The sequence below is a fragment of the Mustelus asterias genome, chromosome 15 (genome assembly GCF_964213995.1).
Source record: "Mustelus asterias chromosome 15, sMusAst1.hap1.1, whole genome shotgun sequence".
NCBI lineage: Eukaryota > Metazoa > Chordata > Chondrichthyes > Carcharhiniformes > Triakidae > Mustelus > Mustelus asterias.
In genome coordinates, this window is record NC_135815.1 from 59,046,866 (window position 1) to 59,071,306 (window position 24,441).

General features: G+C 41.8%; 1 protein-coding gene across 5 annotated transcripts in view; it reads left to right on the forward strand.

Annotated features, from left to right (window-relative positions):
- scaf8 (SR-related CTD-associated factor 8) overlaps window positions 1-24,441 on the forward strand; it is a 179,715-nt gene that overhangs the window by 128,298 nt on the left and 26,976 nt on the right. For 3 of the 5 annotated variants that reach the window (XM_078229955.1, XM_078229957.1, XM_078229958.1), the window contains 5 exons: window positions 17,524-17,603; window positions 20,504-20,612; window positions 21,677-21,808; window positions 23,798-23,916; window positions 24,055-24,248. In XM_078229955.1, coding sequence (XP_078086081.1) covers window positions 17,524-17,603; window positions 20,504-20,612; window positions 21,677-21,808; window positions 23,798-23,916; window positions 24,055-24,248 — 634 coding nt within the window. Of the gene's footprint in view, window positions 1-17,523; window positions 17,604-20,503; window positions 20,625-21,676; window positions 21,809-23,797; window positions 23,917-24,054; window positions 24,249-24,441 lie in introns of all 5 variants that reach the window. The other 2 variants (XM_078229954.1, XM_078229956.1) reach the window with 1 other exon arrangement.

Consider the following 24,441-nt stretch of genomic DNA (forward strand, 5'->3'; position numbering starts at 1 on the left):
TCATTGGACTACTGAAATAACGCTACATTTAAAAATGTCCAGTAAGTGAATTAAGTATAAACTGAAGCACTGTGATATTTCAGTGTTACCATAATAGTGGGTTTAATGCTATTGTTACTTTGGCCATCATCTACACTGCTTGCTGACCTACGTAATCACTCCAGCATTCAATTCTAAATCTTTCCCCATTTCACCAATCAATGTCCTGCTGAAGCAGGAGCAAAATGATCTACGATATAGATATGCAAAGCACTAGAAGTAGCAATGAAAGTTAATAAAACAATTGCAAATCACTGGGGTTAATTCCTTGAGGGAAGTAATTAAAGAGCAAGAGATGTTATGTAAAACTTGAACAGAATCTAGGTTGGACCACACTTGGATACTGTGAGTAGTTCTCATCTCTATGTTATATGAAGATTATTTACATTGCTTGGTGAGATTCCTGGCATTTTTCTTGAATTGGCCCTGCAGTCAAGAACATGTTTCTGGATAGGCGAAAACTGTACTGCTACTCTGGAAAGGAGTTCTTCAGCTACTGAGAGGAGGCAACTGAGGAAGATGCTTGCAGTGATATTTCCAATGGCAGACAGCAGAGAGACATCTCTGTTATTTCAATGATTGGACTTGTCTCCTTTGTTGAATAGAGTTCCATCACAGCATTCCTAAGATTCTCCCCACCTTTTATTTGTCCTCCCAGATGAGGGATATAAGGTTGTGCATCTCCGCAATGGTTCACAATTTGAGCAGAGATTCCATCTGCTCCAACAGCCTTGTTACTTTTGAGCTGATGAATGGATTTTTCAGCTTAGCTCCAGACTGGGTTAATGCCAAGATTGAAACAAGTGGGACGTTGAAGAATGGAGTTGAGGATGACAGAGTCTTAGTTGAAGATATTCTTCAAATTAAACCACATATGTCATTGGTGTCTGCGAGTTATTGGGTCTCCCTCTTCCTTTCTGTCCACCATTTGTTCTTTGTGGGTTTTATATTGTATCATTGCCTTCAGATATCTGTGGAATGTTGTATTTCTCTTGTGGTGTGAAGAAGTTTCCAGTCTGCAAAAGGTTTGCACCTACCCACAAATTCCTGTATCTATTGGTTATTTTCAGCAAATTATTCACAATGTTTTTAGTTGGAGACCGAAAGATCTCTTTGCAAGTGGTTATTATGGTGGGCTTGGGTCAACCAGGCACTATGGGAACACACCTGATGGCTGGAGGTTGAGGTTGGCAGAAAGGCGCTGACTGAAAAGGGCTGCCTTGGTGGGAACTTTGAGGTTCTTGGTGTTCATTTATTTGAGGCAATACTTCTTGTTGCCTCCACTGTTTGGGGACCCGGCTGATAGAGATGGTAGATCAGATAAGGTATTGATTGGTCCAGCAGTTGTAGGTACCTGCCATGGTGCAGGTGATGTGGATATTTCTGTGGTTCCTTGTTCAACCAATGATGTACATGAGTAAATGCCTGTGTTTGGACTGTGGATGTTCCCATGTGGCCTTGTGCTTGTCACTGGCAGAATAGGGTGTTGTTTATGACAAAGCCAACATGCCCAGCTAATCATTCAAAATGAGCTCCACTGGGCAAGGAGTGTCGCTTGTACGCCTGACATCGGACTCCTAAAGCAGCTGTTCTACTCAGACTCCCAGGAGAATAGTGGAAAAGCTTTGGGGATGTCCTCAAAACATCCTGAAGAGATCAAACATCCCTGCCAACTCGTGGGAGTCCAGGGCTTGTGATGGATCAAAATGGTGATGATTTACTTGGGAAGGCACTGAACATATTGAAGGATTATATCGGGAACACGAAGGCAAAGTTGAGGTTTTCAGAGTGCATGCAAATCTCCAAACACCTCATCTGCCTGATTATTCAAGCACCGGGAGGAAGTGTTAGGTTTTTTAGGGAATATAAAGACTGACAAATCCCCAGGACCTGATGGAATCTATCCAAGGCTGCTCAGGGAGACGAGAGATGAAATCGCTGGGCCTCTGATGCAAATCTTTGTCTCGTCACTGGACACAGGTGAGGTCTCAGAGGATTGGAGGATAGCTAATGTGGTCCCGTTATTTAAGAAGGGTAGGAAGGATAACCCAGGAAATTATAGGCCGGTGAGCTTGACGTCCGTGGTCGGGAAGTTGTTGGAGAGGATTCTTAGAGATAGGATGTATGCGCATTTAGAAAGGAATAAACTCATTAACGATAGTCAGCATGGTTTTGTGAGAGGGAGGTCCTGCCTCACAAACTGGTGGAGTTTTTTGAAGAAGTGACTAGAATGGTTGACGAGGGAAGGGCCGTGGATGTCGTCTATATGGACTTTAGTAAAGCGTTTGACAAAGTCCCTCATGGAAGGTTGGTGCAAAAGGTTGGATCTCATGGGATAAAGGGGGAGGTGGCTAGATGGGTGGAGAACTGGCTTGGTCACAGAAGACAGAGGGTGGCAGTGGAAGGGTCTTTTTCCGGCTGGATGCCTGTGACTAGTGGTGTTCCGCAGGGCTCTGTATTGGGACCTCTGCTGTTTGTGATTTATATAAACGATCTGGAAGAAGGTGTAACTGGGGTGATCAGTAAGTTTGCGGACGACACGAAAATGGCTGGACTTGCAGATAGTGAGGAACATTGTCAGAGGCTACAGAAGAATATAGATGGGCTGGAAATTTGGGCAAAGAAATGGCAGATGGAGTTCAATCCAGATAAATGCGAAGTGATGCATTTTGGTAGAACTAACGTCGGGGGGAGCTATACGATAAATGGCAGAACCATAAAGGGTGTAGATACACAGAGGGACCTGGGTGTGCAAGTCCACAGATCCTTGAAGGTGACGTCACAGGTGGAGAAGGTAGTGAATAAGGCATATGGCATGCTTGCCTTTATAGGACGGGGCATAGAGTATAAAAGTTGGGGTCTGATGTTGCAGTTGTATAGAACGTTGGTTCGGCCGCATTTGGAATACTGCGCCCAGTTCTGGTCGCCACACTACCGGAAGGACGTGGAGGCTTTAGAGAGAGTGCAGAGGAGGTTTACCAGGATGTTGCCTGGTATGGAAGGGCTTAGTTATGAGGAGAGATTGGGTAAACTGGGGTTGTTCTCACTGGAAAGACGGAGGATGAGGGGTGACCTAATAGAGGTGTATAAAATTATGAAAGGCATAGATAGGGTGAACGGTGGGAAGCTTTTTCCCAGGTCGGTGGTGACGTTCACGAGGGGTCATAGGTTCAAGGTGAGGGGGGGGGTGGTGCGGGGGGAGGTTTAACACGGATATCAGAAGGACGTATTTTACACAGAGGGTGGTGGGGGCCTGGAATGCGCTGCCGGGCAAGGTGGTGGAGGCAGACACACTGGGAACGTTTAAGACTTATCTAGATAGCCACATAAACGGAGTAGGAATGGAGGGATACAAAAGAATGGTCTAGTTGGGACCAGGGAGCGGCGCGGGCCTGCTCCTGTGCTGTTTTGTTCTTTGTTCACCACCTGCCTCACATTTGGCAGAGTCTGCAAATTGCACAGTAGACTTATCAACCATCAAAATCCATCAAACTGGAATGGAAGCAAATTGTTCTCCATCCGAAGAGACTGCCTAAGAAGAAGAAAAAGATTGTATAATTTGCTGGGGAAGGTGCAAAACAAAATACACAAGAATGGTATCAGAACAGTGAGTTTACACCTATTAGGAAAGCTTGGACAAGTAAAGGGTCCTTTTCTAGAAAAGAGAAGTGAGGAATAACTTGATAGATGTCTTCAAGATAATGAAATGGTATGATAGGGTCGAAGTGGAAAATATGTCTGTGGGTGAAACAAAACCTAGGGACGTAAATATACAAGATAGTGACTCATGGATCAACTGAATTTAGAACAAAGAAAAAAGAAAATTACAGCACAGGAACAGGCCCTTCGGCCCTCCAAGCCTGCACCGACCATGCTGCCCGACTCAACTAAAACCCCCTACCCTTCCGGGGACCATATCCCTCTATTCCCATCCTATCCATGTATTTGTCAAGACGCCCCTTAAAAGTCACTATCGTATCTGCTTCCATTACCTCCTCCGATAGTGAGTTCCAGGCACCTACCACCCTCTGTTTTAAAAAAGACTTGCCTCGTATATCTCCTTTAAATCTTGCCCCTCGCACCTTAAACCTATGCCCCCTAGGAATTGACTCTTCCACCCTGGAAAAAAGCTTCTGATTACCCACTCTGTCCATGCCCCTCATAATCTTGTAGACTACTGTCAGGTTGCCCCTCAACCTCCGTCGTTCCAGTGAAAACAAACCAGGTTTCTCCAACTTCTCATAGTTAATGCCCTCCATACCAGGAAACATCTGGTAAATTTTTCTGTACCCTCTCCGAAGCTTCCACATCCTTCTGGTAATGTGGTGACCAGAATTGAACACTATATTCCATATGCGGCCCAACTAAGGTTTTATAAAGCTGCAACATGATTTGCCAATTTTTAAACAGTGCCCCAGCCGATGAAGGCAAGCATGCCGTATGCCTTCTTGACTACCTTTTCCACCCGCGTTGACACTTTCAGTGATGTGTACCTGTACACCCAGATCCCTCTGCCTATCAATACTCTTAAGTGTTCTGCCATTTACTGTATATTTCCCATTTGTATTAAATCTTTCAAAATGCATGACCTCTCATTTGTCCGGATTAAACTCCATCTGCCATCTCTCCGCCCAAGTCTCCAACTGATCTATATCCTGCTGTATCCTCTGATGGTCTTCAGCACTATCCACAATTCCACCAACCTTTGTGTCGTCCGCAAACTTACTAATCAATCCAGTTACATTTTCCTCCAAATCATTTGTATATATTACAAACAGCAAAGGTCCCAGCACTGATTCCTGAGCAATGCCACTTGCCCCGTTCCTCCATTCAGGAACAAACCCTTCCACTGATACCCTCTGTCTTCTATGACCTGGCCAGTTCTGTATCCGTCTTGCCAGCTCACCTCTGATCCCGTGCAACTTCAGCCTCTGTACCAGTCTGCCATGAGGGACCTTGTCAAAGGCCCTGTAGACAACATCCACTGCCCTACCCTCATTAATCATGTTCATTCCTTCCTCAAAATTCGATCAAGTCAGTGAGACACGACCTCCCCTTCACAAAACCATGTTGCCTCTCGCTAATACGTCCACTTATTTCCAAGTCGGAGTAAATCCTGTCTCGAAGAATCCTCTCTGATAATTTTCCTACCACTGACGTAAGGCTCACTGCCCTGTAATTACCTGGATTATCCTTGCTACCTTGTTAAACAGAGGAACAACATTGGCTATTCTCCAATCTTCTGGGACCTCCCTGTAGCCAGTGAGGATACAAAGATTTCTCTCAAGGCCCCAGCAATTTCCTCCCTTGCCTCTCTCAGTATTCTGGGGTATATCCCATCAGGCCCTGGGGACTTGTCTACTTTAATGTTTCTCAAGAACCCCAATACCGCCTCCTTTTTGATCTCAACATGACCCAAACTCACTACACACCCTTGTCCAGACTCATCATCCACAAGTCCTTCTGTGTGGTGAATACTGATGCAAAGTACTCATTTAGTACCTCGCCCATTTCCTCTGGCTCCACACATCGATTCCCGCCCCTGTCCTTGAGTGGGCCAACCTTCTCCCTGGCTACCCCCTTGCTCTTTATATATGTATAAAAAGCCTTGGGATTTTCCTTAATCCTGCTGGCCAGTGACTTTTCGTGACCCCTTTTAACTCTCCTTAACTCCTTGCTTAAGTCTCTTTCTACTTTCCTTGTGTGTTCCCAGCCTCCTAGCCTTGACAGATGCTTCCTTTTTCTCTTTGACTTGGCTCACAATATCTCTCGTTATCCAAGATTCCTGAAACTTGCCATACTTATCCTTCATCCTTACAGGAATGTGCCGGTCCTGAATTCCTATCAACTTGCACTTGAAAAGCCTCCCATGCCAGATGTTGGATTGCCCTCAAACATCTGTCCCCAATCTACATTCTTCAGTTCCTGCCTAATATTGTTGTAATTAGCCTTCCCCCAATTTAGCATCTTCACTTGAGGGCTACACTTATCTTTATCCATCAGTACCTTAAAGCTTACTGAATTGTGGTCACTGTTCCCGAACTGCTCCCCTACTGAAACATCGCCCACCTGGCCAGGCTTATTCCCCAATACCAGGTCCAGTACGGCCCCTTCCGTGATTGGACTATCTCTATATATATATATATATAATTGTTTCAAGAAGCCCTTCTGGATGCTCCTTACAAACTCTGCCCCATCCATGCCCCTAGCACTAAGTGAGTCCCTGTTAATATAGGGGAAGTTAAAACCTTCCACTACAACAACCCTGTTACTTTTGCACCTTGCCAAAATCTGCCTACATATTTGTTCTTCTATCTCCCACTGGCTATTGGGAGGCCTATAGTAAACCCACAACATTGTGGCTACACCCTTCCTATTCCTGAGCTCTACCCATAGTTCCGTGCTGTATGAGCCCTCTGATGTGTCCTCCCGCAATACAGCGGTGATATTCTCCTTAACCAGTAGTGCAACTCCCCCACCCCTTTTACATCTCCCTCTATCTCTCCTGAAACATCTGCATCCTGGAATGTTAAGCTACCAATCCTGTCTTTCCCTTAACCAAGTTCCTGTAATGGCAACAACATCATAGTTGGAGACTTCTTCACACACAGTGGTTTGAATGCAGAGCTCACTCGTAAGAAGTAGCTGAGATAACCAGCATAGATGCAAATGAAAGGAAGCTAGATAAATGCATACGGAAGAGTGAAATAAAAGAGTACATTGATAGAGTTGGATGAAGAAAAGTGGAAGAAAGCTTAAGTTATCATAAAGACCTCCATGGACCTGTTGTGACTCTAACAATGGTAAACTTCTCTTTTTCCTCCTTGACCTGTCTACAGCCTTTGACACAGTTCTCCACTACCATCTAATTGTATCCAGAATATAATTTGCAATGGTTTCTCTCTCTGCACCTACACTGTTACTCTGGTGTCCCACAAGGATCTGTCATTGGCCTCCTCCTATTTCTCATCTCCATGAGAAATGTCGTTCGTGACATCATCTGAAAGTATAGTGTTAGTTGGCACATATAAGCTGAAGGCACCAGCTCTAGTTCACCACTGCCTTTTCTCAGCTTCTCCTCTGTTGCTCAATTTTCTGACATTCGGTACTGGCTGAGGAGAAATTTCTTCCTATTCAGGAAGAATGTTGGCATTGTTTTTGGTCCCTGCTGCAAATGTCTAGCTTTGTTCCCCAGCTATCAACTCAATCTTCCTCTCTCCCTGGGAAGAGGTGTGCATCCAAGAGATCTCAGGGTTGCTGTGAGCATGGCTATATTCAAGAAGGGTGACCAGTCCTATTGCGGTAATTTTAGAATTTCTATTTCAGATTGCCAGCATCCACAATATGTCGCTTTTGCATTAGTAACATTTAAGTGCTCAATTTCTACTAGTGGAAAGTGCTGTGGTGAAAAGACACCATCACGATATTGTCTGCCACAGGAAAGATCATTGCAAGGATTCTCTTCAGTTGCCTCCTCCCATTAACCAAGGAACTCTTTTCCAAAGTGTGATTTTCACCCATCCGGAGGCACCACAGATATGATCTTCAACATGCGATAAATCCAATAAAAATGCAAAGAACAGCTTGGACCACCATGCCTTCAATATAATTTGAAATGAACAAGTTAAAGTTTATTTATTAGTCACAAGTAGGCTTACATTAACACTGCAATGAAGTTACTGTGAAAATCCTCGCGGTTGATGAGCAGAAATGACCCCTTTTTAGTTCATGTCAATGGGTCAGGTTGCTTTTCCTGTCTTTGTCAGCCACTTAGGTTTGTTTTGTGGAAGCTTAACTGCTACGTGTAAAGTTTCAACCCACATTCCCAATAATTAACTCAGCTCAAGTTACTGGTGCTAACCAACCTATCCACCAGTATTGAAAATCTGTCTTTTCAAATCTCCAAACCCACAAAGTTCCAGGAAGGAAATTAACAATAATCACAAATAAGGCTTATTGGCTTGCTCCTGCTGAAAAACAATTAATTAAATGTGCAAGTCATCTGAAAGCTACACATTGTTCAGCCCACCATTGTATTATTATTGAGGCAGACAATATTGTCATGGTAATAAAATAAAAGCAAAATATTTGGATGTTAGAAATCTGAAAAACAGGAAATGCCGGATAAACTCAGCAGGTCTGATAGACAAACTCAGTTAACATTTCAAATCCTATGATCATGCTGCAGAAATGAAGATGAATAGAAATGTGATGAATTATATAGTTGGAGAGGGGAATGGTACTTTCCTCCACGATACCCCTGTCAGGAATTGAACACTGTATTCACTGGCAGGAATTGAGCATTGCGAATCTGAAATAAAAACAGAAAATGCTCAGTGGATCTGTGGAGAGGGGAAGTAAGTTAGGCCCAGATTTTCGCCATGAAAGACAGGGTCGTCTTCGTGGCAGAAGTCTTGGCATTGACTGAATTCTCTAAGTCTCACCCCCAAACCCAGCATTTCCCATCTTCACAGGTGTGGGACTAGAGTTGGGCCAGGGTTCATGTCTGCAGGAATCGTGGAGCCAGCTGGCCACTTAAATCACCAGCTGCGTCCGCTGACTTGCTATTTTTCAACCCGAGCTGCATGAATCCTAGACTAATCATAATGCAGACATAACCAGGGAATAGGAAGTCTGAATTAGGTTCATTCCTTGAATAGCCAAAGTACCCATTTGGAGAGGTAAGGTACCCTTTTCAGTAGGGTCCGATGACACCTTTGGGAGAGGCACAACACCCTTTTGGATTGTTAGAATTAAACATGATCATGCACTTTTTAACGCACAAACTCATTGTCAAGGACCTGTTGAAGTGGCCCAGCCGCTATCAAAGGATATTAGATGAATTGGCATTGATGGCGTTATGGACAAATGATGTAGTGTGGGAGGTATGGGTTGGCATGGTATGTAGGTAGTAGTCATGATGTGGAGATGCCGGCGTTGGACTGGGGTAAACACAGTAAGAAGTTTAACAACACCAGGTTAAAGTCCAACAGGTTTATTTGGTAGCAAAAGCCACACAAGCTTTCGGAGCTCTAAGCCCCTTCTTCAGGTGAGTGGGGTCACCTGAAGGAAGGGGCTTAGAGCTCCGAAAGCTTGTGTGGCTTTTGCTACCAAATAAACCTGTTGGACTTTAACCTGGTGTTGTTAAACTTCTTACTATGTAGGTAGTAGGGCATGGTTGGCTTTGGAGGCAAGGTATGAGATGCCATGGGGGATGGATGGGGGCCTAGGTTGGCGTAGATGAGACACGAGTGTGTGTGGGTAATGATGGAGAGGGTTGGAGGAGTGTTTTTTTTAGTTATTTAAACACACTGCTAGGGCACAGAGGCAGGCCTGGCATCCAGCCCATCTCTGCACCGAGCAGTCTCTGCATTTATTCCATGGTTGCACATCAAGACTCAGCCTGCCCTTCCCGACCAAAACTTCCAACAGTTGGTGGAAATATTTTAATGAGCTTTTCATAATATCGACTAATGTGGTGACTGGAGAGGAAGCTAGACTGTCAACGTAGTGGTAAAAGGGTCAAGGGTGCAGGAGGTGGGTCTCGTGGACAAATATGAGCTCAGAAAGGGCATGAGGGGAGCTTGGAGAGAAACCAGAGAAAGATACAAGTTCAGGATGAGGGCAGGAGAAGCTTGCGGAAGTTTGGCACAGTAGAATGGAGGACAGGGCAGAGGCAACTGATCACATGGTCTTGATTTTAATGAAATCAATCAGCACCTCATTTGTTGGAGGTGAGGGCAGAGGGGATCAGGTAAAGGGATATTTGCAGTAGAGAAAAGAAGCTGGACGTTATCTTTCCAGGCTGATCTTAAATATGAATAGTTTTGGTAAGTGGGAGCTGGACCTATTGTGGTTTATGTGGTCCAGTCAGGCCTGGCAATGGATAGCTAAACCAAACCAATTGTCAGCCGTATCCTTTCAAGTCTGTGCCCCTTGGACCTGAGGGGGAAGAGATGAGGGCTGTACAGATTGGGCTGGTTAGGGTGAAAAAGTAAAGGTTTTATTGAGGACTAAGGCATCATAGGTAGAGGTGAGAGTGCAGTTCAGCACATTAGTGAATGTTGAAATACTGTGGTGAATGAGGATCACAGACTAGACAGTTAAAATTTTGAAAGTGAAATTGTAACTGAATTAGGTCATAGTTTTTTTTCCAAGGGTGGATACAGAAGGAAGTGTTGGAGGATGGAAGGGAGATCTGGTTGTGATACAAGGAAGCAATCCGAGGTGGCCTTCTTTGTGATTGATATGATGGAACTAGCAAGACCACGCAAGGTGAAGCAGGTGTGGTTAGCACTGATCCTTCACAGGGACCTGGGTTCAATTCCGGCCTTGGGTCACTGTCTTGTACAGAGTTTGCACATTCTCCCCATGTCTGTGTGAGTGTCCTCTGGGTGCTCTGGTCTCCTCCCACAGTCCAAAGATGTACAGGTTAGGTGGATCGGCCATGCTAAATTGCCTCTTAGTATCCTAAACTGTGTAAATTAGATGGATTAGCCATGGTAAATGTGTGGGGTTATAGGGATAGAGGGAGAGGAGTCTGGGTAAGAGAGTGGGTGTAGGCTGGGTCAAAAGGCCTCTGCTGCACTGTAGGGATTTGATGAATATGGCTTAGAGAGTTTACATGGAGTGAAAAAATGTAGGGAATTTTTTTTTAGCACATCCTCACACATGCACACACTTCTTTCCCTTTGGGGAATAGTGGGAAGGTAGTGGTGAACTCAGAAGAGAACATGATGAGTTGAGAGAGTTAAAATCACTGATGATGGGAATTTGCTTGGTTCAGAGACAAGAGGAAAGCCATAAAGAAATCTTGGTGAGGACATTTTTATCATACTTAAGAGGGTAGTAGAGAATTATGATTTTGAATGAACTGAAAAGGGTGGAACGGGTTATGATGTTCAAAGGAGGAGAAAGTGCTAGAGGATGTGCGGGTTAGGTTGATTGGCCATGCTAAAATTGCCCCTTAGTGTCCTGGGATGCGTAGATTAGAGGGATTAGTGGGTAAAATATGTAGGAATATGGGGGTAGGGCCTGGGTGGGATTGTGGTCGGTGCAGACTCGATGGGCCGAATGGCCTCTTTCTGCACTGTAGGGTTTCTATGATTTCTATGAGTGCGAATCATGCCAATATGAGAGGTTTGCTGAAAAATATCGCACTGCCATTGTGACAGTCTTGAGGGACTGGTGGAAGATCCATCCAGCTGGGAAAGCTTCATTAAGGGAAAAAGTATCATCACCCCTCAGTCAGGTTTCTGTGAAGGACATGATGTCAGCACATTTATCCACAAGAAGTTCATACATGGCAGAGGTCTTGTTCAGAAATAAATGGATATTCTGGAGAAAGAGATGCTAAGAGGGATGGACCGAGTAGACTCCATTGGGCCAGCAGAGGGTGAAGTGAGCTGGTCAGGAAGGAAATTCACAAGATTAACTCGGGCTGGTGCATTGGATGGGAAAGTTGATGAGAGCACGAGATGAACAGTGCCAAGTGTCTCAATTAGCACTTCAGAGGATGCTGAGACAGGCACGGAGTCTCTTAATTAAGACAAACCTTGGAAAACAGCAAACTGGAAAGTCTGGGAGTACTGAAGGGTTGGGGATTGGGAGAGCAGAGTTCCTGAAAATGGAAAAGTAAAAGAAGGATGATGATAGAAGAGTGCTCATGGAGAACTAAAGAGAAAAGTTACTTAAAAATGGAAGTATCGGCTTGTGTTTTTGTACTATGCTGACAACAACAAAGCAGATGAAAGCAACATATTCTTGGTAGTTAGTGTCCACTTTTTTTGTGTCCCTTTCATATTGCAGAATATTCCTCGAGAAAAAATGGTCCTCCAAAAGTCCAGCTGAGTCGAATCCATTTTATGATTCCACAGCACAAGTACAATTGCAGTTGCTTAAAAGTTCCAGTTTAACTAGAAATCAGTAACCTGCATTTTAGAACCATAGAAAAGTTAGTGTAGGAAGAAGCCATTCAGCCCATCATGTCTGCACCAGCCAAAAAAGAAACCAGCTGCTCATTTTAATCCCAATTTCCAGCATCTGTTCCAAAGTCTTGCAGGTTACAGCACTTCACGTGCAGATCCTTTTAAAGGAGTTAAATGTTTTGACCTCCGCCACCAGTTCAGGCAATCAATTCCGGGTGCCCACTCCCTCTGTGGTGAAAAAGCTTTTCCTTGTGTCCCCTCTAACCCTTCTACCAATCGCCTTAAATCTTTGACCCCCTCAGCTAGGGGAAATGGATCTTTCCTGACTACCCTATCTAGGCCCCTCATAATTTTGTACACTTCATTTAGATCATCCCTCAGCTCCTCTGTTCTGAGGAAAACGCCCCAACCGATGCAATCTTTCCTCATAGCTGCAGTTTCAAGCTCTGGCAACATTCTTGTAAATCTCCTCTTTCCTCCAGAGAAATTATACCCTTCCTGTAATGTAACCAGAACTGTAAACAAAGTTTCAGCTGTGGCCTAACTGGTGTTTTACACGGTTCCAGCATTTCATCCCTGCTTTTATATTCAGTACCACGCAAATAAAGGAAAGCATTCCAAATGTTTCCCTTACCACTTTCAGGGATCTATGAACGTGCACTCCAAGGTTTGACTTCCTCAACCGCTCTCAATATCCTTTCATTTATTGAGTATTCCCTTCATTTACTCTCCCCCAAATGCATTAACTCACATTTTTCCTGATTGAATACCATTTGCCACACCCCTGCCTACTCAACTAAGCAATTGACATAATTCTGGAGACAATAGCTATCCTCTTCACTATCACATGCATGGCCAGTTTTTGTCATCTTCATATTTCCTGATCATGATTCCCACATTTAAGTCCAAATCATTAATATATACAATAAACAGCAAGAGCTCCAACACTGAGCCCTATAGAATGCCATTGGAAGCTGTTTTCCATTCATATAAACATCTACCAGACATTACCTTTTTTTTTCTGATCACTGAGCCAATTTTGGATTCAACTTTTCATCTTGCCCTGCATCCTTTTGGTCCCTCACTTTTTTGACTAGTCTGCCATGTGGGACCTTGTCAGATGCCTTACTAAAATCCATGTAGACAACGTGCACTGCATCACCCTCACCAATCCTCCACTTCCTCAAAAGATTTCAAGTTAGTAAGACTCTATCTTCCATTAACAAAGACTATCCCTGATCAGTGGTTGACTTTTTAAGAGACAGTTTAACATGTCTCTTGGAATTGATTCAAATAATTTGCCCACCATCGAAGTCAGGCTGATTGGCCTATAATTTTGTGGCTGGCACCTTTTAAAAATAATAATACAACATGTTCAAATCTCCTATCCTCATGTACCTTGCCTGTGTAGATTGGAAAATAATCCTCAGAGCAGTCACTATTTCCTCCCTGATTCCTGGGATTCAATCCATCTGGTGATTTATCCAACTTCAAGGATGCCAGTGCCTCCAGTACTTTTCTCTCATTATACTTATTGTAACTAATATTTCACACTTCTCCTCTTCAATTAGAATGTCTGCAATATCCCCCTCCCTCGTGAAGAAAGAGAAAAAGTACTAATTGAGAACCCTGTCCACATCTCCTTCAATGCATAAGTTGCCATGTACATCCCTGATATGCCCTTTCCTTAGTTATTGTCTTGCTTTTAATGTACTGGTAAAATATTTATGGGGTTTTTTTTCAATTTGCATGCCAATATTTTTTTCATATCTCTTTACTTAGTTTTTTTTTTAACTACTTCACCCCTGAATTTCTGTTCTCTAGGCTTTCTACAGTATTAAGTTTTAACTGCCATAAGTTTCTCTTTCTGTTTTAACTTATCCTGTATGCTTCTGGATAATATGTCTATACTGCCTGCAGATTTTTGCTTTTGAATCCCTCCACTGATCTGACACTGTTTTTCCTTCCGGTCCACGCTCACCAATAAAACTCAGCCTTGTAAAACTTGTCTTCCTAAAATTTAGAACTTTTACTCCTTTTCTATCTTTGTCCTTTTCCGCAATGATGCTGAATCTAATTGTATTATGGGTACTATCTCAAATAGTCCTTGACTGCTACTTGCCTAGCTTCATTTTCTAAGACTCGATCGAAAATTACACCCCTCTCTTGTTGGGAATATGTGCTGGCTAAGAAAGTTCTCTTGAATGCAGTTAAAATGTTTTGTCCTTGTGCCCTTCACACTGTTTGTATCCCAATTGATGTTAGGGTAGTTGAAGTCTCCAACTATTACTGTCCTATTCTTTTGTATTCTAAAATTTACCTACATGTTCACACTTCTAACTCTCTTCCATTATTTTGGGTCTTTAGTACGCTCCGAGCAATGTGGCTGCCCCTTTTATATTTCTGAGCTCAGCCCATATGATCTCATTTGATGCTTCATTTAGTATAACATCCTTCCTCATAGCTGTAATTGATTATTTAACCAGTAATGCCTGCCTTTTTTATTCCCTTCTCTGTCCTGCCGGAAAACACTATATCCAGGAATGTTGAGCTGCCATTTTTGTCCCTCTTTAAACCGAATTTCCGTTATAGCAATGATATCATGCTGCCGTATGTCTCTGTGCCCTCAGCTGATCAACTGAATTTGGTGTACTCTTTGCATTTACATATATACCTGTTAACGCTGCCAAATTCCTGTGCTGTACAGTTTTTAACCCTGTACTAAGAACAAAGAAAATTACAGCACAGGAACAGGCCCTTCGGCCCTCCAAGCCTGCACCGACCATGCTGCCCAACTTAACTGAAACCCCCTACGCTTCCAGGGACCATATCCCTCTATTCCCATCTCATTCATGTACTTGTCAAGATGCCCCTTAAAAGTCACTACCGTATCCGCTTGCACTAGCTCCCCCAGCAATGAGTTCCAGGCACCCACCACTCTCTGTGTAAAAAATCTGCCTCGTACATCTCTTTTAAAACTTGCCCCTCGCACCTTAAACCTATGTCCCCGAGTAATTGACTCTTCCACCCTGGGAAAAAGCTTCTGACTATCCACTCTGTCCATGCCTCTCATAATCTTGTAGACTTCTATCAGGTCTCCTCTCAACCTCCGTCGCTCCAGTGAGAACAAACCAAGTCTCTCCAACCTCTCCTCACAGCTAATGCCCTCCATACCAGGCAACATCCTGGTAAATCTTTTCTGTACCCTCTCCAAAGCCTCCACATCCTTCTGGTAGTGTGGCGACCAGAATTGAACACTATATTCCAAGTGTGGCCTCAGTAAGGTTCTATAAAGCTGCAACATGACTTGCCAATTTTTAAACTCAATACCCCGGCCGATGAAGGCAAGCATGCCGTATGCCTCCTTGACTATCTTCTCCACCTGCATTGCCACTTTCAGTGACCTGTATACCTGTACACCCAGATCTCTTTGCCTATCAATACTCCTAAGAGTTCTGCCATTTACTGGATATTTTCTATCTGTATTAGACCTTCCAAAATGCATTACCTCACATTTGTCTGGATTAAACTCCATCTGCCATCTCTCCGCCCAAGTCTCCAACTGATCTATATCCTGCTGTATCCTCTGATGGTCCTCATCGCTATCCGCAAATCCACCAACCTTTGTGTCGTCCGCAAACTTACTAATCAATCCAGTTACATTTTCCTCCAAATCATTTATATATATTACAAACAGCAAAGGTCCCAGCGCTGATCCCTGAGGAACACCACTTGTCTCAGCCCTCCATTCAGAAATGCACCCTTCCACTGCTACCCTCTGTCTTCTTTGACAGAGTCAATTTTGTATCCACCTTGCCAGCTCACCTCTGATCCCATGCGACTTCACCTTCTGCACCAGTCTGCCATGAGGCACCTTGTCAAAGGCCTTACTGAAGTCCATGTAGACAACATCCACTGCCCTACCCTCATCAATCATCTTCGTCACTTCCTTGAAAAGCTCGATCAAGTTCGTGAGACACTACTTCTATCTTTCAGAGTCGCTCACTAATTTCCATCTCATTCCCTGCTCTGAATTTGCCCTTGGGTTTCCATCCCCCTACCAATCCAGTTTAAATTCCTCTCAACAGCACTAGCAAATATCCCTATGAGGATATTTGTTACAGTCCTGTTCTGGTATAGACCATCCAACTTGTCCAGATCCCACCTTCCCCAGAACCAGTCCCAATGCCTCAGATATCTGATGCCCCCCTCCTACACCAGCTTTGCATTCATGTATTTACTCACTCGATTTTCTTATTTCTATACTCACTTGCACATTGGACTAGGAGTAATCCTCTTATCACTGCTTTAGAGGCCCTACTTTTTAATCTCCTCCCTATCTCTCTAAAATCTGCTTTCTGTGCCTCATCCCTTTTTCTATCTAAGTCATTGGTACCAATGTGGACCACAGCCTCTGAGGGCTGAACACCCCCAGAAGAATGACCTGCAGCCACTCTGTGACATCCTTGATGCTGGAACCAGGAAGGCAACATACCATCTTACGACCACTGAAACATAGTCTGTTCCCCTAATTAACTATTGCTCTTCCAGAGCGGAAAACTGATTGATAAATGGGACGTCGGGACTCCTACACTATCTGCCTAGTTCTCTTGGGCTACCTGTCAGTCACCTATTCTCTTTCTGCCTCCATACTCCTAGGCTGCAGTGTGACCACTTCTCTGAATCTGCTATCCACGTAACTCTCAGCCTTGTGGATGTACCTCAGTGACTCTAGCTGTCACTCAGCTCAGGTTTCTGCTCCTGGTGACACGTCCTACACATGGTCATCTAAGACACTGGTAATGTCCACAACTTCTCACATTTTACAGGACATGTATTCCGCACGACTGAGCTGTGCTACCATGCCTTCAATTTACTTCCCTTGTGTGAACTTTAGTATAAGTAATCCAAAGTACAATACTTTATTTTACCTGGGTAGGACTTAATGTACTTCCCTATTGCTTGTGTTTGTGTTTCTTAAATCTAAGTGGCTACTTTTAAAATGAATGCATCTTTCTAACTTTCATCTACTTAAAGACCCTCTCTAACAGCAGAATCTCGCAAACCAATTAATTTATATTTCTCCTGTGATGTCCCTCTTGGATTTTTTATATACTCAGCCCTCCCATTCAGATTTTCAACTCCTGATATCTTGGGGGCAAACTCTCATTAATTCCACTTTGTACAAGCTGCATTCTGTCATCTTGTCTAAGATGTATATATATATATATAAGTTCCTATAGTATTTATATTTACAATAGGCAGAACAGGGTGGTATTGGTGTTTCCAGAGGTGAAAACTACTATTTTAGATCTGAGGATCATTTGAAACAGCAATTTTGATTAATTATAGCCTCCAGAGTGAGATTATTGTCAGCAAACTTTCAGGAGGCTCCACAAGAAACTAAATGTATTTCTGCTTTTGAAGAAATCTCTGATTTTGAATGAAGAAGCCATGGCAAATTAAAACCAGATGTACACAGGGCTAGGTTGGTTAACACTGTTATTGAATCAACTGGCTATAAAATACTGAATTGGGTTTCTATGTTTTGCTGCAGAAACTCCTTGACAGATTTGAGTATGATGAAGAACATGATCGTTCAGACGAAACTAAGAAAGAAACGTCTGCATCCCAGCTGTAAGAAATTATTTATGCATCTTTTCCCCACTCCCAGTTGCACAAGTGCTATCTTGCTTCTGTAGTCTTTAAACAAAATATACCTTTATTTTAGTTGTAATATTGTTATGAAGCAGGGGTGGATCCCCCCTTTGAGAACTAACACCTAACCACTCAAAGAGGAGTACCTCGTCTCATAATCTGTAAAAGTGAATGTGAAGTGGTACGATCTGCTCTTCGGCAACTTTTAGTAGTTAAATCAAAATAACTCCCTGACACACTCGCTAAAGTCAACAAGAAACAATTTATTTATCAAACTGACAGTGAACAAGTTAACTAAACTATTAACAAATGGAATAAAACATGATTCTAATAGAATGCTGTTCAGATAAGTACAATTTCCACTTATTAACAAAAAAACAGAATTTTAGTCCCTCTCTAAATTGCAACCAGGTTTTGTCTCTTCTGGAATATTCTGGGCCTTCTCTGTTGATTCTTCTTTCTTCTTTGATACCTTCGCTATCGAGATGATGCTTTCTGTTAAGACATAAATGAAGCTAAGAGCTGTTACTTTGGCAGTTGCTCTCTGCTTTTGTCCCACTGCCTCCCTTCTTTTATACCTGTGATGACATATCAATATCGCCCACAACAGAATTGGTCCTAGGTTGCCAAAACATCGGATTTAAATTTAATAGGTTCTTGGTATCTAAGTGCCTAATTCAAATTGATAGGTTGCATTCCAATAATTCAAATGCCTGAAAGCCTGTTGCCTTGGTAACCCTGCTGCTTGGCCTTCTGATACAAATGTTTCATTTTGAGCACTCTATATGTACTTGCATTTTCTTTAACTTTGTAAGCACAGAAAACGCACCACCTTTTAAAGGGACCCTGCAATGCTTTTCCCCTAGCATTTCACAAACATCGATCTACAATTACTCTACTCAATTTCGCAACAATATCATAAGAGTTGTTATGGTACAGAAGGAGGCCACTCAACCTATCGAGTCCAGGTCATTTTTCTGTTGAGCAATCTGATCAGTCCCATTCCCTCGCTCTATCCTCTTAGGCAACAACTTCCTGTCCATTACTAATTGCTATGTAAAGATACAAGTTCCTCCTCGCCTTCCCCCTGCATCTTTTGCCCAAAACCTTTAAGTGTCCCCTAGTCATTGTACTATAAGCTAATGGGAACAACTTTTTGTCTACCTTATCTAAACTGATAATTTTGTACACAGCTATCAAATCTCCCCTCAATTTCCTTTGCTCCAAGGAGAAGAGCCTCATTTTTCCAACCTACCCTTTTAGTTAAAATTCCCCATCCCTGGAACCACTCTGATAAATCTCCTCTGTATCTTCTTAAGGACAATTTTATCCTTCCTGAAGTGTGGTGACCAGAACTGGATGCAATACTGTAGTTGTAGCCTAACCAGAGCTTTATAAACACTTAGCATAACATTTCTGCTTTTGCACTTGATGTCTCCATTTTTAAGCCAAAGGTCCTATGTCCTTTGCTAAATACTCTGTCCCTGTCACGCTCAAAAATCCATGCATATGTAACTCCAGGTCCCTCTGTCCCCACACACACTTTAGAACTGTTGTTTTGTCTATATTGCATCTCTGTATTATTCCAAAATTCATCACCTCTCACTTCTATTAAATTCTGTGCCCATTCTACTCTTCTATCTATGCTCTGTTGCAGTTAACCATATGAACACTAATTTGTTATCCTCCAATCTGCAGAGTAATCTTTTACCATGACTTGCAGTTTTCTGTTTTAAAGCCAATATTTTATCCAAGCTGATACTAACACTCCTATCCAATGAGTTTCAATTTTGTTAACTAGCCTTCTTCATGGTAAATAGAAATAAATATGCTGGAGATAATATTCATAATGTGCACTACACAGTCATTGGAAAAATGTAACATTTCCAACAATATAATTGGAAATTAAAGTTCTTGTCCATTGCATTTTCCACCACCTGATTCCCATAGGTTCCTGGATATCATTCTCTGTAATTTCATTTCTTTGCAATTCCATTATCATTAGGGAGGTTTGCTGGGTGTAAACAAGGAGATGGGTAAGGATTATGGCTATATCTTAGAACCTTGAGAGCAACCCTTAATATATTAATAAATTTTGATTAAAATGAAAGTTTTCTTACTTCATTTGGATGTTTAATAATTCTGTCACTTGAGAATGTGACACTGATTTGTATAAGAAATTGTTATTTGAAACAAAGATGAAGTGCAATTTTTGTCGATATAAGCTGCAAGGCAAGCGTGTATTTTGCGAACTATGTTTTGGAAAGTTTTGATTGCACAATTAAAGATTTAAAGTTTAACTCAGTAAAACGATCTTTGGGATCTTGTTTGTCTCTCTTGTGGGGATCATGAATTAGATTCAATTTGAATTGGTTTTTGGAGCAAGCAAGACGATCAAGGGCTTGCCCTGTCCGCTCTACGCATTGGCTTTGCGACTTTAAGAATGGAGTAAAAATAAACAGTCTTCACCAAAGTTTTTGTCTTCAAAACCAGGCTTGGAAATTCCACTGATAACAGACTAGTAGTGCTTTATTGATAGTGAGTGCTCCGGTGCTGTTTGAGCATCAGGTGAGCATCATTATGGTTAATCTGATGTAAGCACCCATACTTAATAGCAGAGAACACTGAGTAGTGGCATGGTTGATTGTTTCTCCCTTTCACCAATTGTAATGAACTTACACCCCAGTTTGATATCAGCACAGAGCTGGATTTTATTGGTTTGTATTACTTGATTTGACACAATGTATTACATTTACGGAGCAGCCAGAGGAATGTTGCAAGCTATGAACGTGATCCCCAGTTCAGCATTATCTTTTCAGCCTCTTATAGAAGTGCTGTTCTTTGCACGAGTGGTAAATGGTTACCTCTTTGATTTACAGACCTCTTGTAACTGAGACCATGAACACATCACTTTTTCAGCAGCTGGCCGAGCAATTCCAGCAGCAAAACTTTGAGCAACTTCGCCAGCAGCTAATGGAGCAACAGCAGGTACAGCCAGAAGTATGAAAGATAATTGTTAATATAATTGGCACAAATTATAGTAGTAACGCAGTTCACACCCAAAACTGAGAGGAAAAGACATGCATTTGCAGTGATGGCAATGCAGATCTCTGTGAAGATATGCCTTGAAACAATTTATCTCTATACCTGTATTTTCATTTAGTATGAGGACTTAAAAGTTGTTTATATTTAATCTTGGCAACACAAAATATATTGATCAAATTAAGTATTTTACAATGGCTACATTTGTTTCAACACTTTGCAAATCATCATTCCTGCAAACCATCATTCATTCTTCACTGTCAAATGATTTCTCATAATTTGTGAAGCAGCAATACACACCTCTCTTCATTTCTGTTATCAGCACATAGTTTTTTGGCCTGTTTCCAATACTTGTACTTTGGAATTTATTTTGAGACAGATTTGCAGCAATTTAGCTACAAAGATTGTAATAAAAAGTATATGAACTTTGTAACACACTTGTTCAGAATATGTAGCTGTAGAAGTAATTCAAGATTCAGTATTTTATATTCTTTGCAATGTATCAAGCTAGATTTATCTTACAGCCCATAAATGATATATTTCTAAGTTGCAACATTCATAGTAATTTGCTATAAATTGCAGTTTTCATGGTTAATGATTTGCACTTTTAACAATATGCATTTCAATATTTCAATATATTCAATATCATCAAATTCATTGTTTTGCAGTTAACTCACCATAACTTGCATGCAAAAAGTAGGGACGGGACATTCTTTTTTATACTATTAATCCATGAATTATGGGATGAATTGTAATTATGTATGTTGGGCCTTAATTTTTTGGAACCCATGTACCATAGTTTCATACATGGCATAAATCCATGTTTATACTGGTGTCAAAAAAAAAATCATTTGTTGTGGAAATTGTTATGGTTAAATTCTTTGTTTCTAGTAAAAGAAAATCTGTACATGTTGTATTTTGATAACCAAAAGGGTATTTCGGAACACGTGGGCTATAGAGACTGAACCTTGGTGTACAGATTTGTATTTATGAAATACTTTATTTTGCAGACTACAACTTTGGACAATCAGGAAGTAACTTTTGGATCTGAGCAGTCAGTGACCCCTTCCCAGAGCAGCACTCACCATCAGCAACAGGAGCAGGAGATCAGAGTGGAGGATCCTCTTGAGCAACAGCAACAGGTAGAGACAATTTTGTGAAATTACAAAATACATTGAATATGATAGTCAGCCTCCGGTTTGGCATGCACATTAATGAAAAAATATTTGACTTTTTTGTTGAATCTGTGATATTAAAACTGGCGCTGCTTTTGTTCTGTTAAAAGGACGCCTCTATTAACATCACTCCATGGAGTGGTTTTCATCACATTTGCTAATTATTCAGGATCTCCTGGGATCAACTGGATAGGACATCTTGACTTCGACAATTATCTTGCTAAGTGTGGAATAAGAGAACTGGAAATTAAATATAATTGCCTCAACATTATATATGTTATTTAAAAATTGCCATACATACAATTGAGTTCGGAACATTAATTTTATCTCTGCTAGAGTTTACCCTGCTGAAGGAGGCTGTTTGCCCTGTCATCAATGTCAAGTCTTAGCTAGAACAATCAAAACCTAATCTATTCTTCTCTCCAATTATTTTACTGCCTTTTGCTATTCTGTACCATTTTAAAGAGAGGAAATGGTGTAGAGCAGGGTTTTCCAACCATGGAATCCCTCATGACCTCTCAAGAGCTTCAGGGAACCCCTCATGTCAACAACACGTTTTAGCCCACTCACATGATTCCCCTCCCAGAGTTCTTTTTACCCCTTGCCCCCAGAATCCCTTCCCAAAGCACCCCATGAATCCCCTTGGCCTTTTATCATTCTCTGCTTCAAATGTTTCTAAGCACATTCCTCAAAAAATGCATTAATCTTTTTTGTCAAAAGGAGTCGTTGAAACACATTCCATTCTCCAAAGGAAATTTGCATAAAGGAGTTGGTTTGAATCAAGGCATTTCATTGAACTATCGAATGGTCACAGCATAGAAGGAGGTCATTCAGCCTGTCATGTCCCTAAATGCAATACCCTCTCTGTTACAGTGGAAATAGTCCTACGATCTCAAGTACATTTGACAGTATTTGGACAATATCACCTGAATGTCTCATTAATTTATTGCCTGGTAATTAATGTTGGTATTGAGTAAAATTTATTTTTACTACCGTTTACCATCCTCTACCATTTTGGAGAGAGGAAATAGCGTAGAGCAGCATTTCCCAAACCTTTCTAGCCACGGAAACCATTGTGACCTCCCTAGAACATTAGGGAACCCCCAAACTTGCTCATCATGTCACTGACAAGTTTTAGCACTCTCACATGATTCCCCTCCCAAACCCCCCAGTGAATGCCCTCCCAAAGCCCCCCTTACATAGCATTATGTTTATTTTCCAGTATTTACATTTTTGTGTTGTCAGGATGTGGTTGACACTACCAAGGTAACAATTTCTCTTACTGAGTAAGAGTACTTGCCTTCACCGCACAGGCTGCTGCTCTGCTCGCTCAGCTGCTTTTCTGCCCAGCAATAGAAAAACAAATCAAATTGGCCAGAACCCTGCCTCTCCGAGCATTGGCTACTGATAAGCTGATTCGTGAGCCTATCAGAAGCCAATGCTCTGAGAGGATGGTCTCTGATTGGTTAATTTGATCTTTGTTCTTTGATTTGTAATTTTCATTCGTGCACTTTTTAAAAAAAGCCTACCTTTTTGTCACTAACTGCCAGAACTATGGATCCCTGGAGGCCTCTCGTGGAACAGTGGAGTTCCACGGACCCCAGTTTGGGAACCCATGGTATAGAGAAAGGTCTTGCAGATTCATTAAGTAAATATTATTGTGAGGCAGCATTTAATGGGAGCAATTATTTTTGCATTAATCCTTGGAAAATGTGGGTAGTGATATAGGTATCCATTCATACACTGCATGCCAGAAAATTTATGCAGCATTTGGAACTAGAAAATGCAGTTGTACCTGGCACACACTCCCTATATTTGATGCCCTTCAGTGTAATTTTTAAAGCAGTTGATATTCAATACTTGGCCCAGCATTAGAAACATTTTAACAGGTCTGCACTTCGTTGACCCTTGAATTAATTGCTACCTTTGTTTTTAATGATACCTTGGGTTATTAAGGATATGGATATTGATGCACCTGATGGTCAGGACCTTATTGAAGAGGAAATCTTTCAGCATGAAGAAAAGAAACCTTTAGTACGTTCAAGATCTCTGACACACTCAAGATCTCGTTCAAGGTGCAGTATTTATGACTCGTGTTTGAGGCAGTTTATTTAGAGTATTAATTAAAATATTTTTGTAGATAATCTGCAAATTATAAGGTATTAAATGTAATATCTAAAACCTTTGTTAATTCTTATGAAATTTTTGATTAGGTCACCACGTAAGAAAAGGTCCAGGTCCCGATCAGGATCTCGGAAACGCAAGCATCGTAAACGTTCTCGCTCAAGGTCAAAAGAGAGAAAAAGGAAATCATCTCGATCTTACTCTAGCGAAAGACGCGCAAGGGAACGTGAAAAGGAACGCCAGAAAAAGGGTTTACCACCAATCCGTTCAAAAACACTTAGCGGTATGTAATTATGAAAGGATTGCTGTTTAACAAAGGTTTGCTTTTTTTATTCAATACAGGACAGAAAATGCTTATAATACAACTGGCTGCACATGTAGCATGTTGTTGTTGTGTTCTGCACAAGAGTTTTTTGGAGATACTGAAATGAATTGTGTTTCCCCATTTATGTTTGTAGTTCACTGCACTTCCAGTC